The sequence below is a fragment of the Corticium candelabrum genome, chromosome 11 (assembly GCF_963422355.1).
Source record: "Corticium candelabrum chromosome 11, ooCorCand1.1, whole genome shotgun sequence".
NCBI lineage: Eukaryota > Metazoa > Porifera > Homoscleromorpha > Homosclerophorida > Plakinidae > Corticium > Corticium candelabrum.
The window spans coordinates 5,261,609-5,275,512 of NC_085095.1; the positions used below are offsets into that span (position 1 = coordinate 5,261,609).

A 13,904-nucleotide genomic window follows, 5' to 3' on the forward strand; every position below is an offset into this window, starting at 1 on the left:
CTTGTTACTTACACCTTGAATACGAACTCTGGACTTTGCTAAGTTGGTTGCGATGCGGAATGGCTATGTACAAACTATTTGCTTGCAAGAGAGTCTGGGGAAACAGTTTAACACCGATCTACTAGCAGGTAAAATGGATTGGATATACTGAATTTACATTGTAATCAGTCCTACTTGCAATGTTATGAAATACCAACAGATTTCTTACAACAAAGGTCAGACCGCAGTTCCTCTCTCCAAGTTCTGCTTAATCTCTGCAGTATATTTGTCATAATAACGTGCAGCCTTCTGGTTAAACTTCATGTTACGTTCATTGATATAGTCGATGTCAGCTTCGTCGAAGAACTGCCGTCTCCTGCTATATTTTCCTCTTTTCTCAATTCTGAAAGATGAAAGCACATTAAGCAAAGGGTTAGTTTGACGAAGCAGGTAGGTAGGTACATGTACATACTGTTTCTCCAAATCTTGAACCATCCGTTCAACGCCTGCTGGACTGGGCTTTGTCAATTGAGGATCAAGCAGTGTATCAACAGAAGGATAGAAACTGTCCCCCCTAAGCAGTAAGTGCACTAGTTATGTGAGCATCTTATACTACTTCCAAGTTTTACTCAAAAGTGTACTAAAGAAGACTAACTGGTTAACTTAAGTATAGTAAATTCATCAGTTAGGAAAATTGGTGCTACGTACGTGCAGTCTAAGTAATTGCTACATGCATATCAGTTTGCATTCAATCAATCAGTTACAGCAATTCATCTCAACTACCAGACAAATTCAAACATTGCTGAAGACCAACTTTAAGTGATTGGTACCAATACAAAGTCTACATTCTGAAACAACAATGTAATCAAGTTGTGTAAGAATAGGACTAGAGAACTAACATGCTTAACCAGAGCATTACAAGTGATTAACCCTGAGAGCTGATTGCAATTATGCAACAGACAATCACTGACAACAAACATGGCTCATTTGATCATTATAGCAAACTAGATCCATGCCCCGTCCTTCGTACGGGCAAGATACTGTAGCATTCTATCGGAAGACGCAGCGTGTGTGGACGTCACGTGCAATCTTTGTTGCGAGGTCCCGGATGTGCTGAATGAATTCGAACCTTTCTCTTTGTGCTTTTTCGATAGAAATCGACAAACTCCCTGTGTAGCGCTTGGTACAGAAAACGTGTAGGTTGGATTTGGTGCAAATGCAATCAGAATTTGGAGAGAAACGAAAGCACTAGAAGAGTAGGTACAAGTATTCGATTGCTCAAAGCTTTGCGAAGGACGACAGCATGTACGGTCTACACAGCATTGGTGAGGGCGTGTGTTCGAATGAACTGGAATGTGTAGCGTTTGCGCCATCGAGAAATTTTAAGTGTGGGTCGACCCCTCAAGAGGGGACCTGGTGCATAATTCTTATTTTTTACGCAAACCTTCCCTTTTGCGTGCTGAATGTGTGTGCCAATTTCAGTTGCGAACGGACAAAAGACGTGGCCGTGTATCACAAACACACACAAAATTGAGCTTTATATATACTAGATGAGTTTGTGTTGAAAATGAAAGTGACGTTGGTCTCGCAAATGTCAGTCACATCTTGCTTCTTATTTGCTGTTAAGTAGCAAAAACATGTTACGTGATTCAATGTGGCAGCATGGTGCCAATGCACTTCAAATTACCCTTTGTCGTTGGTACTTTTTTACAGTGATGATATGTCAACACTATTCATCAATGAAATCTTGTAGCTACCTCAATGAAATGCCATTCAGACTAACTTGCACGATAAACAGGTTACCAGGACTTTTCTCTTGAAGCTTTCTTTGCACATTGAGCTATTTATAATGATTCAAAGCTTATCTACGGTATGTTAGAGGATCTTTAGCAGCCAGTGAGTCAAACAGCATGCATGGGACAGACAGACAGACACCCAGGCAGACACCGTACTGTAGCCCTTCAAAGTGCATGCACGCTAATGATTGAAACTATACAAACATTAAAGCCATCTATGACCACTTACAGCCTCTCCTTTTGTGCTTCATACTGATCCATGTCAGACTTCATCTGCCGTGTCAGCCGTTGATACTGGCGAAACTGAGCAGCTGCAAAGCCTGAAAAGCCCTGGTCGGGGTTCTTCTTCTTTCTCTTTCTGTCCAGTCGCTCCAATTCATCAGCACCAGTATCAAGCACCTTCAACCGTTCATAATTTTCACCTCGATCCTCAGCTTCCTGCAACACAGGTATGAATGCAAATATCTAGGCCACAAAATTGCTATACAAGAGATGGTGTCACATCATTTAGAAACTAATACACAAATAATCAACTGATGCACATGCTAACATAGCTTTTCGTCTGTCAGAATACAATAAGACATAATGTAGCAACACCGAATTGGGAACCATTTCCATGAGGTGCACAGTTTGTGCCCTGTTTGTTATAAACTGAATGACTAAGTAAAATATGCGTATCCTAGTGTAGCCCAATTGATAACCTAGCTTACTCGTAACACAAGAAATTTAATCGAACTGGATGAAATCACAGTGGAGTGACAAGATCACAGTACTTTCTAGGTGAAGTCTAATACTGGTAGTTCATATCACTGAAAGGGACTAATTCATAACAGTGTTTTTCTCACTGATAGAAGTGGGAAATGTCTTGATTTGTGGGCTCCAGTTTCCAACAAAGCTACACAAACAAAAATTAAGGAGAGAACCTATACTTGTGCAAACATGCTGGACAACACTCCAAATAGTGTAAGGATTGTTGCCCATTCTCGAAATCGTGAAGATTTATTTTGACATCTTCGCTGTTTTCATACACATAACATCATCACAAAAGATGTGATACATATAGATTATCAACCATATTTTGGAGGTTTCAATACAAGAACAAGACTGAGTGGTAACAAGAAACATGTATGAGTATATCTCAACTAAATGCAAGCGCTACAGTACAGAATGAAAGCACCATAGGTGCCAATGCGTCAGTGAGCTTGTAAGGTCCCAGATGAACTCAATGGCAGTCTGCGTGTACAGCCGCTGCAGGCGCAACCAGAGAGTTTTGTAGATTCAATCACGTTCCTCCTTCAAGTAAAAGAGTCATACACGCTCACAAGGGCCTTTGAAAGGCGCAAAGACTTGTCATAACTTGACAATGAAGCATTACAAATCTGACATTACAAATCAAGAAAACCACGGCTCTTGACCCATAGTAGCGTTTGTTTGCACTTGAGCGGTTGGATATAGCTCGAATACTCACGCACGCACGCACGCACGCCCAGTGTGAGTGTGTGTGTTGCGCATGCGCAACGAGGTACTTACTGTTTATATGTACCTTTCTGGCTTTTTGTTCTGCTAGCTCCCATTCCGCACGTCGTCTTCTTGTCTCGAAATTCGCCGGAATTTTGCTTCTCCTATCTTCCTCGACGTACTCGGCGTGATTACGCTTTCGTGCTTCATTCTGAGACAACACATACATTGTCTACGACGTTGGAAACATCGTTTGACAACTAGTATTCTCACCAATCTCATCCGAAGCTCTCCTAGTCTCTTCAGGCGTTCTTCATGCTTTGTCGCCGGAGACGGTAGTTCACTAGAGCTAGCGGCACTTAGTTGATTGCTTTCGCTTTCTGCCGCCTCCTGGTCGTTCACCGGACGACTTTCTTCGTTGTCTTCATCGGTAGGCAAAACGTCAGCCGTAGTGGTCATTACACAAAGCAAAACGGACTATGTGCTTGATATCAACCACTGCATACGGGCATTGTGTTAAGAATGGCTTGCAAAGTTGTGATTGTTGCAGCTGCTAGAACACCGGTAGGGAATTTCAACGGAGCTTTTAGCTCTTTGGCAGCTCATCAATTAGGCGCTATAGCCATTAAGGAGTCTCTTTTGCGTTGTGGTGTGAGTCCAGAAGAGGTTAGTGAAGTCTTCATGGGTCAAGTGCTAACAGCAGGTAAATCAATATCTCACACGTTCGTGTGTCTTTCGTATTGTACATTGAACTGTGTTAATCCTCGAATTGCTATTGGTTTTTATACACGATTCTGACAGTGTTGCTAGCTCCACTACATTATCAATCTCTGGCCTTTATCTAAAACTTTTATTTACTTCATAGCTAAGCTCTAGAGGCTGGTTCGCAATTTATATGCGACGGAGACGCGACGGACAGCTCTCCACTACATGACTAATCCTAACGGGTCTTGGCAAGGGCTGTTGGGATTAGCGAGGTTTGACTGTAGGAGCGTGCCGGACGGATCCGGTCTGACAGGAAGTTGACAGACGGCAACAGGAAATGCGTATGTACTGTTACCCAATCAGCGAAGCGCAAATAACGAATGGATACGTTCTGTTCCGGTAATTACCATTCCCGCACTGCATGATTACCTCATCCTCCTTATTTGCGTTTCGCTGATTGGGTAACCGTACTGTACCAGTCATTTCCTGTTGCCATCCGTCAACTTCCTGTCGGACGGACAAAATACAATGGATCCTAGCCATCCCTCAACGCTTTGTCAAGCAATCTGTCTGTGGTGTAGTCAAACCTCGCTAATCCTAACAGCCCCATGCCAAGTCCTGTTGGGATTAGTGAAGTTGTTCACCAAAAATGCCAAACTCATAGCTTTGGAGGTCTAGACCTTGCCTCGGACACCCAGACCACTAGTGCATTAACATATATCTCTACACGTCGTGTTTGTTGTAAAGAACACCACTGCAACGGCTACATGTACTTCTAAATAATCTGACAGTCAAGATTGAAAATAGTCAGATGTGTGGGTTTGCTGAAATCAGGGTTTGCTGAAAACTGGGTTTGCTGAACACTAGATTACTGCAACGGGGTAGGGCTGCCCCATAAGATCTGGATATGCAAGGCAGGGTGCCAAAGTAATTCGGATTAGCGAGGTTTGACTGTATTCAGCTCCAGCGGCGCCTTGATGTGGCTTGATGGAACAGAACGTCGATTATTGTGAACCAGTCTCTGGAACAGTGGTAATTTGCCCAAGGATAATTTAGTTTGTATGAAAGTGTCTAGCTAATCATCTGGAATGCAAATATGCGTATGTATACTTACTGTTACTTTTCAATGTTTCTGGTGTGGTGCTTGGCAATGAGTATGAAGTGCCAGAGAAATCATTCTCTTTTGAACATAAAAGTTCTTGGTTAATCATGTAGCCGGATCAGTGTGCTATTGCTCACATTCACATGTTATGAAAAAGCTGGGCATGCTGGGTATATTACATGCAGTTTCTAATCTCTGCATGCTGGCGATGTACTACATTAGAAATGCTTTGACAGTATGTGGCTGTGTAAATTACAATATGTATCATGATACCGTATTTCCTCAAATAGTAACCTTTGGGTTACTATATTTTCAAACTGATCAGAACCACAGGTTACTATATTTTCAATGTCTGCTATCATGGTTCAGGTTGAAGTAAATAGCTATGCAAGTATTAGAGGAACACACTCTTGACGTACACAAAACTGTCTTAGTCGGTTACCGGTAGTTTACTCTGTGTTCTTATCATCGTTTTTCTCCAGATCCGCTCTCTGCATCCTCCTTTAGTTTGTTGGAGTTCTTTATCCGATGGCAAAAGTTTTGTCTGTTGCTCTTGTAATTTGCTGCTACAGTCGTTATCAATGATTGTCGTCTTTTTTCCACAACTCTAAATTTTTCATCAATTGAAAACGTCTCTCTCTCTCTCTTCACAAACATAACTCTCGCACTTGTAGACTAAAAAGGCACATGTGTACTGTCGCAGTCTCTGACATCCAAGGCATGGGTTACTAATCGACCATGGGTTAATATGTGTCAAACTGACCAGATCCACATGTTAGTATTTGAGTAAATATGGAAGTAAAACTATGGAAAGAATTTTTTGTCGAGTTAGAAAAGAAATGGACGTTGATGCACCGATCTGGGGTTCCAACGAACCCACGAAACTACAACCTACATGTACTGACCTGATGTAATAAATATCAGATCACATATCAACAGCATCATTAGTATTCCTATTCACTTGTTGCAGTAGCAGCATGCATGATGCTAGTGTGAATCTGTTGTAGGTTGCCAATCATTGTATTTGAGCATGCTGGTGTACTTGATTGAGCATGTCTGTCTAGTTACGTATGGTTCTGTTGAAATTGTCATGCTGTTTGCGGTCTAATCGTGTACTTTTAGCTTGTGGCTCAATTTCATTACCTATTTAGATAGAAAATGGTGCACTTTGGGAGATTTTCAAACATATTGCACTCAATCTATTTTCTCTATGTGCAGTACTAATTGTCCAAATGACATTTGTATTATGTCTGTTATTGAGTAAGTGTAAGTGATAGTGTGGTACCCCAATGAAACTTCATCCAGTCAGAGATAATGAGTTGGATAAATCACGTATGATTTCATCTTATTATAGTAGGCAGAGGTATCAATTGCAGGATATTAGAAAGTTTTTTGTTATTGCAGGATGTTAACAATGAAATATGAGTCACTGACTTTGCATGCAACACCATATGAAGCTGCATTATGTAGTTTAGGGGCAATGAAAGTATTGTAACCTTATGGAAAGAATAGAGAGCAACAGCACAGGCAGCATATACAAACTTGTTCTAGATTGTATGTGCTGGCTAATTTGTTGTCACGAGGGTGTGATGTACATCTAGCTGATGCATGTGTTGTGGTAGCTATGGAGATGACTGGTTTAGTTCGGAAGAGTCCTGTTGGTAATATGTAATGGTATACTATTAACACTGATGTGGTTGTTCGACACTACTGTGGTGGCTTGTTGCATTATTAGCAAATAGATATGCTGATGGAGGTGTATTTGTGAACTAATTACATAGAGTTGTTACAGTACCTCCTATTGGAGGAGGAAGGGTTTGTCAGCTTACAGACTTTTGAGAACGTTAGGTACAGTCTTTCCATATTTATGTTGTAGTAACTGTTGAAGAGTTGTGTGTGTGTGTGTGTGTGTGTGTGTGTGTGTGTGTGTGTGTGTGTGTGCCCGAATGTTGATGGCGGTTCATGGAGTTTGAATTTCTCCATGTTACCTTGCCGTTAAGATGCTGCCTTAGAATTATCCTAGTCATCGAACTTTGGTATCATCTCATTGACAGTGGCAGTCAACACCCACAAACTAGGATTGGTATGAATGAAGTTGGGCTGTGGAGGTCTTGCAAGCTTTTCAGCTTAAAGATGTTGCATAAAGAATGGAGGCTAAGCATTCGTCTAAAAAATAGTAGTAGTTTGTGTGTGTGTGTGTGTGTGTGTGTGTGTGTGTGTGTGTGTGTGTGTGTGTGTCTGTGTGTGTGTGTCTGTGTCTGTGTGTGCATGTGCGTGCGTGCATGTGTGTGTGTGTGTGTGTGTGTGTGTGTGTGTGTGTGTGTGTGTAGGTGTGCACGTGCATGCATGCATTTGCACGTGTGTGAAAACATGCAGGGATACAGTGGCAACGGATCTCAAACATTTATAGATTGATAGAAAAATCAGACTGGTATGCATTGACACAAGACATAACCAAATGGAAGAATCTTGTTGACGACCACCTATCAAATGGGATAAACACAACATGAAATCACGTAACCAACAATCGGAGATGTCTCCATAGATGAGGAGATTTACATGTCATTCTCGTTTCTGCATGGCAGCGTTTACACAATGGTGGTCACCTATACTTCATTCTTTTGTTATGCTGTATGTCCAGACTGTCTATGTGGACACTGGAACCTGTAGACAGCTCTGAAGGTCAACGTCAAGGTTTGATAGTCTAATAACATCAGCCACTAACATCTAGGTCAGCTAAGAATGCCAATTCTAGTATGTTATCTAACTATCAATTCGGACTGGGTCTACTAAAAATTTCAAAGTATTTTTAGTCACTTGTATTACACACAGGGTCTTTTTAATACTTACTAGGTAATGGATAAATGAGTTTAAAAATTAGTCACATTGCTGCATACTAATGTATATTCCTTCACACATTTTTTGGTTCATTGGAACTAACTGTTTGTTCTAACGTGATGTGTAGGCGCTGGTCAGAATCCAGCTCGTCAAGCATCAATAGCTGCAGGCATTCCACACACGGTTCCTGCAACGTCGGTCAACATGCTTTGTGGCTCTGGCCTTCGTTCTGTGGTTCTAGCCGCTCAAGCCATTAGCACTAATGATGCAACTGTCGTTGTTGCAGGTGGACAAGAAAGCATGAGCCAGGCATGAAAATTTTGTGATTATTATATGTTATATATTATTTATATTATTATATATTATATATTATTTATATTATTATATATTATATATTATTACACAGTAGGAATACCATATGAATGTTTCTGTTGCATGTTGTAGTCTCCGCATTGTATGCATTTGAGGAGCTCTGTGAAGATGGGAGATGCCAGTATGGTTGACACCGTCCTCAAAGATGGCCTCATCGATGCATTCAATAATATTCACATGGGTATCACAGGTAAGAGAACGTTGTTGCCAAGTATGTCAAGAGCATTAAGTAGAGAATTGCATCGTAGCCGAGAACGTTGCCAAACAGTGGCAGATCTCGAGGGAGGAACAGGACCGATTTGCTGTTCAATCGCAATCTTGGGCTGAACAGGCACAAAACGAGCAGCACTTTGTATCAGAGATTGTACCAGTAGTGATTCAAACTCGAACAGGTCCTACTACATCGACAGTCATATACCATCATCATACATATATAACTACCTCATTATCTGGCTAGGTCAGATAGAGGTGTCTGTGGATGAATTCCCTCGGCATGGCACTACGATGGAAAAACTAAGTCGTCTCAAGCCAGCATTTATTAAGGACGGGACGGGAACGGTCACAGCTGGGAATGCTTCAGGTATCAACGATGGCGCTGCGGCAGTCGTGGTGATGAGTCTTCATGAAGCAGAGAAGCGTCAGAAGGCTCCACTAGCTCACATAGTCAGTTGGGCACAGGCGGGCGTTGATCCAAAAATTATGGGCACCGGCCCGATACCAGCAATCAGGAAGGCAGTAAGGACGTATACTATCTACACAGTAGATGACGTATGTGTTTAACATGTTTGACTGCAGCTAGACAAAGCTGGTTGGACGGTCGCCGATGTTGACTTGATTGAACTAAACGAAGCGTTTGCTGCACAATCGCTTGCTGTAGTTTCCGAACTGAAGTTGGATGTGACAAAGGTCGGTTTGTAAGGCTTCCGTCTCGTGAACTGATCGTTGATAGTGTCTTGAGTAGGTCAATGTATCTGGAGGTGCAGTTGCTCTCGGGCATCCTATTGGAGCATCAGGAACACGTGTTCTAGTGACTCTGCTCTACGGGCTGAAGAGGACCGGTGGCAGGAAGGGGATCGCAGCTCTCTGCATCGGTGGGGGGATGGGCATTGCCATGTGTGTGGAACGTGCTTGAAACAGTTTACCCACTCAAGGCAAATGATTGCAATTTATTTAATAGAACGGTCGTAATTAATAAAGTAATTCATCCGTGTCCAGTCCCAGGTATTGTCGTCGTCGTGGTCCGGGAGGCAATTCTAAGTATTTCTTCATTTCGTCAGAATAACAAACGTCTACTGGAATAATGTCGCGAAACGTCCATTCCTTCCAGTGGAAATTGAATTTTTCCAGAAGCTCAACGCGTTTTTCATTGGTGGGTACGACATCAGGTGGCTCGACTCTCTCGAGATTGGGCACTCTCATATCCACAAAAATCAACACACCACGAAATGCAAACCATCCACCATATGTCGGATGCACAGACACACCATAGATTGCTTTGTCTCTAGGCCAAGGATCCTCTATCAAGTCTTTCCGTTGATAGTAGAAACTCTGGCCAGAGACATGCCCGGATGTTTGAACAATTATCAACGGTCTCCGACTTGGCGCCACAAGAAAGTCGTAAAGAACTTCGATTTGCAACTCCGAGGCAAATTCTTGAACGACTTTTTCGAACCAAAACGCAGTGCAGTCGTCGAGCGGATCACGAGACGAACAACCGATTTCAGTCTCAACAAATGGTTTCAGAGCATCTTCGTACATTGAAGGTGCACTGATTACGTTGACAGCTAACGTGTCTCCGGGATAGTTTAGTTTGAACGGTTGATCGACAATGTCGTTGTACCATTCGACCTACAGAAAAATGACGTCTGTCGATGAGGGACTGCATGCAGACACCCTATGCATCGAGATATGTAAAAATCACTAAACCTTAAACGGTGCACACTCGTATCCTCCGGGATTCAGCACTCGATTCACTCTCTCCGCAATTCTCGTTGCCGTTCCTTCCATATAAACTGGAACCACATGTAGGCATGGAGGTATGAGGTAGCGCACTAGGATAGGGAAGTACTAGGCAGCATGGAGAAACAATACGAAACGAATGTCGACTCTCGCTTACTCGCAACAGTCCGGCAACAATGGGTCGAGCGTCAAGTTGAACGAGAACGTCACTATGGCCGGTACATCGACGACATTCATCAGTTGGCGGCAAAACTACCAAAGTGAGATGGCGGCGCCGGATTGACAGTCGGAACGAAACACACGTTCTTTCTTATAATTCTTCCTGTAGAGAGATGAAAGAGAAGCTACCCGGAGACATACTCTCTCGTTTGGCGGCGTCTCTACTCGACGGCACCGTCTTTCAAATTGTCCGCGAATTGGAAGAAATTCAACAACTGAAAGAACGAAATTTGCTCAACAGACGTATGAAGATATTGAGCAAACAAAAAGGTAGGTAGTTGCTAAATTAATTAGCAGCCTCACTGCGTCGTCAGAACAAATTTTGAGTCAATTGTTTAATAAATGTCTCTGCACATTGTGTGTATTCATGCAGGAAGGCGTACTGAGCTGGACAAGCGACACCGCGTCGCTGTCCATGCAGCATCAGCATCCGAACGGGCAACGCTCAAGTTACAACAGCAGGAAGAGAGAGAAGAGCTTGATTCAGAACTGGAAGCAGAGACTACCCAATGTGATCAAGAGATTATTCTTGCATTAGACCAACTGCTAACTGAGCAACAGTCGACTCTACAGGTAAGCTCTAGACAGTCAACAGAATTTAATCTCTAGACGCGGTAAGACGGAACTGCTAGAGAACTACCGTTTTATCTTACACGGAGGTATCAAGTAGTAAAACTACGTCAATGGTGTCTTAATCATAATTCCTTAATGAGGCAAAGTATGTTCAATGGGAGGGAGGATGATCACCTCATGTCATGTCACAACGGGCTATGGGCTTGCCATCTTACTCCTGTTTTCTTTCCTACAGCGAGCTGGAGTTCCACTGATGTTTGTGACCAATCGAAGTGAGGACATTCGATTACAGATGCAAGTCCTGGAATGGACACAACGACTAGCAGCAATAGGATACTGATCGTTGATAATACTGGTCACAGGAGCATACTGATCACTAAGATACCGATGACTGACAATGTCACTGAGATTGACCATATTTAGTTGTGGATGACATCGCCTGTTTATGGTGATCACAATTGCTAGAAACTGTAGATGTCAATTGCCTGAGCCTGTAGATGTCACAATTGCTAGAAACTGTAGATGTCAATTGCCTGAGCCTGTAAATGTCAAACATATCTGAAGGACATCTTTGGTAGAGAGGAATGATGACCTGTTGTGTGGTACTAGGTTAGCATGGGGTTTGTTTAGTATACATTGAGGCGGCATTCAGAGTCTGTCGCTCGTGTGCTTGTGTGGTACTCAAACAATAGTGAAGGAAGGTTAGCATTTGTGTTATCCTGTTGTGGCAAGTTTCGTCGGTTGTACGTGACTTGTGTCGCCTTGTGTTTCTCTTTGTAATGCCACAAGATTTGTTTTGAAACACCACACTTTGTTGCTTTACACAGACCTTTATTTGGAGTATTGTATCTTTAACACTATCGGTAATTTCCAAGTTACAAAAAATGTAAATAGTCGGGATGTTTATAAGTATACAAGTATAGGTCTGCAATTGTATACATCATAACTACTTATATACACATATATGCTATCTAGTCAGCTTTAGTCAAATAAAGTCAGTTTAAATCGGGTCGTTTAGCTCCAGCATTGGGCCATCTGAGCCACTTTTTCTTGGGGTCTCGTGAATTTCATACTGATCGTCGATCCCAGGCTTCTGCATCGACGTGGCGCCTTGAGGGAAGACAGAAACGTGTATTGATTAGGATAGGATAGGTATACAGCCGAGGAATCTCTGCTTGTTCTTTGGTTGTGCGACGATTGGGCAACACAGCTGCTGTGTCTGGTCGACTTCGATTGCAGAGAGTCGACAAACGAATCATACTGTGTTGTCATCTTGTTGCTCGAATTCTCCTTCTCGCCATTGAAGATTGTTCGAGTGCTAGTTTGACAATCACCTTGTCTCAGTTGCATGTACAGAGCAAAGTCGTCCTCCCAGTTCTGCTTCTGTGGTGGTAGATGCTCACAGATCAGTTGTAGAGCTGAGGAACGCCTCTTCTCTTTGATTCTGACCGTCAGAGCACAGTAGGCGATCTGTAGCTCACTGCTGCTCTGCACATCAGCACTGTGATGACAGGCTGATCTATTACCGCTGTGGCACTGGAAGAGGCCACTTGTAGAGAGAGACTCGACTGCTTGATACATCATTGCACACGACTTCTTCTGAGCTCGAGTCAGTGCGAGTGCTCCTATTATATATGACGCACTGTCTTGCTGTGAGTGGGCGTGATTTGGTGTGAAAACGAGGCGGTGCTTACTTATCAGCCCACCAACGTCAATTCGCGCCGGTAATTTTCTGGGTAAACAAACCCTTATTCCCGGTGGTCACCCTCCAGTTTTCCGGTTGTCCGATCAGTTGAAGATCCCGTTTGTTTTGTCATTGGATTTGACGCCGGAGAGCGCAAGAACCGACATTGGGTCACTATGAAAGAAGTGATTCCGGTGACCATAGTGCGTATACCCTTCTACTGTTGCAGATTGTCAACCTAGTGCTTTGGCTTCCTGTTTTGCCTTGGCACTAGCAACTTAAATGCGGGCGGGTCCTTTCTTGTTCATCCGTCACATCAAGAAACAAGAAAACCGGAAGGACAGCAGGCTACTGATAGTCTGTAGTCTTTAGGATTGTTTGTTTACTATGGGAGTCTAGTGTAACGACTTGGTATGGTAAACTATAGTCTCGCGTAGCCAGATCCTTCCCTCCTACTTAAAACACGAGACTAAAAACCAGTCGTGACTGGGTCATAAATCTGATATCGAATGCTGTACAATACAATAACTTGTTAGAAAAACAGTTTGCCGAACTGAAGTCAATGATTCTGTTGCAACAAAGTGACAGTGACACTTTTTCGTCTATTTACCAGGGGCTTGAGTACATGCACGTGTGATAGCTAACTGCAGCAAGTCGATCTGCACTTGACTTCTAATGCGGTACCGTGCAGCCTATGCTTAGGGTATCATAGACGGCAGGGACACGTACGCTTTACTGTCAGTCTGAACGTCCGGGATGTCAGAGTGTTATTGCCGATTTGCTAACGGACTCCACCGTGCAGACACATCCGCAGCTCGAACTATAGGGGAGGTTGCCAACTCCATGCTTCATTTGACAAAAGATCTACGTGTGTAAACTAAATGCTGACAAAGAGCACTCTTGCAAATGTTAAATTTACCAAAATTTCATGGCAATTTTGATCGAGTCTAATAATCAATCATTCTAGCCGCGGGTATTTTATTTTACTAATGTACTGTATTGTCGCGTATAAGCCCTGCTTATTTTTGTACCTGCCTAATAGGCCTAAAGGCCATTTGAACACGTTAGGACATGACAACCAACGGCTTGGAAATCAAGATTGATATCAATGGTTATTCCTAGGCAACTCCCAACTTGCGTACCTAGATTGTACGAGCTGTTTAGCGTGCGTTCAGAAATTTTTGAGCTGTGATTGGAATCTACCAGCAACAGGGACGTC

General features: G+C 42.8%; 4 protein-coding genes across 4 annotated transcripts; 2 read left to right on the forward strand and 2 right to left on the reverse strand.

The window, feature by feature from the left end:
- Positions 1-119: 119 nt before the first annotated feature.
- Positions 120-3,739, reverse strand: LOC134186681 (pre-mRNA-splicing factor syf2-like). Its single transcript, XM_062654699.1, has 5 exons — positions 3,507-3,739; positions 3,319-3,444; positions 2,005-2,213; positions 452-553; positions 120-382 (listed from the first exon to the last, which is right to left on the reverse strand). Exons 1-5 carry the CDS (start codon positions 3,690-3,692, stop codon positions 217-219), a joined length of 789 nt encoding a protein of 262 aa, XP_062510683.1. The 5' UTR covers positions 3,693-3,739; the 3' UTR covers positions 120-216.
- On the forward strand, positions 3,727-9,460 carry LOC134186680 (acetyl-CoA acetyltransferase, cytosolic-like). Its single transcript, XM_062654698.1, has 7 exons — positions 3,727-3,936; positions 8,006-8,187; positions 8,323-8,440; positions 8,499-8,642; positions 8,708-8,985; positions 9,046-9,156; positions 9,212-9,460. Exons 1-7 carry the CDS (start codon positions 3,756-3,758, stop codon positions 9,380-9,382), a joined length of 1,185 nt encoding a protein of 394 aa, XP_062510682.1. The 5' UTR covers positions 3,727-3,755; the 3' UTR covers positions 9,383-9,460.
- On the reverse strand, positions 9,439-10,280 carry LOC134186682 (cyanocobalamin reductase / alkylcobalamin dealkylase-like). The gene is made up of 2 exons (XM_062654700.1): positions 10,177-10,280; positions 9,439-10,098 (listed from the first exon to the last, which is right to left on the reverse strand). Exons 1-2 carry the CDS (start codon positions 10,255-10,257, stop codon positions 9,439-9,441), a joined length of 741 nt encoding a protein of 246 aa, XP_062510684.1. The 5' UTR covers positions 10,258-10,280.
- Positions 10,281-10,284: 4 nt separating this feature from the next.
- On the forward strand, positions 10,285-11,652 carry LOC134186683 (protein DGCR6-like). Its single transcript, XM_062654701.1, has 4 exons — positions 10,285-10,469; positions 10,538-10,698; positions 10,802-11,001; positions 11,237-11,652. The coding sequence occupies exons 1-4, from the start codon at positions 10,327-10,329 to the stop codon at positions 11,339-11,341; spliced, it is 609 nt and encodes a 202-aa protein (XP_062510685.1). The 5' UTR covers positions 10,285-10,326; the 3' UTR covers positions 11,342-11,652.
- Positions 11,653-13,904: the final 2,252 nt, after the last annotated feature.

Bases quoted from the DNA above. Each gene is read 5' to 3' on its own strand.
- LOC134186682 (XM_062654700.1), bottom strand. From the start codon at position 10,257: ATGGAAGGAACGGCAACGAGAATTGCGGAGAGAGTGAATCGAGTGCTG. The intron at 10,099-10,176 runs GTTTAGTGATTT...ATTTTTCTGTAG, and splicing joins ACGAGTGTGCACCGTTTAAG to GTCGAATGGTACAACGACAT.
- LOC134186680 (XM_062654698.1), top strand. From the start codon at position 3,756: ATGGCTTGCAAAGTTGTGATTGTTGCAGCTGCTAGAACACCGGTAGGG. The intron at 3,937-8,005 runs GTAAATCAATAT...CGTGATGTGTAG, and splicing joins GGGTCAAGTGCTAACAGCAG to GCGCTGGTCAGAATCCAGCT. The intron at 8,643-8,707 runs GTCCTACTACAT...TTATCTGGCTAG, and splicing joins AGTGATTCAAACTCGAACAG to GTCAGATAGAGGTGTCTGTG.
- LOC134186681 (XM_062654699.1), bottom strand. From the start codon at position 3,692: ATGACCACTACGGCTGACGTTTTGCCTACCGATGAAGACAACGAAGAA. The intron at 3,445-3,506 runs GTGAGAATACTA...GTGTTGTCTCAG, and splicing joins GAGAGCTTCGGATGAGATTG to AATGAAGCACGAAAGCGTAA. The intron at 554-2,004 runs GTAAGTGGTCAT...CTTACTGCTTAG, and splicing joins GAAGCACAAAAGGAGAGGCT to GGGGGACAGTTTCTATCCTT.
- LOC134186683 (XM_062654701.1), top strand. From the start codon at position 10,327: ATGGAGAAACAATACGAAACGAATGTCGACTCTCGCTTACTCGCAACA. The intron at 10,470-10,537 runs GTGAGATGGCGG...TTCTTCCTGTAG, and splicing joins TTGGCGGCAAAACTACCAAA to AGAGATGAAAGAGAAGCTAC. The intron at 10,699-10,801 runs GTAGGTAGTTGC...GTATTCATGCAG, and splicing joins GATATTGAGCAAACAAAAAG to GAAGGCGTACTGAGCTGGAC.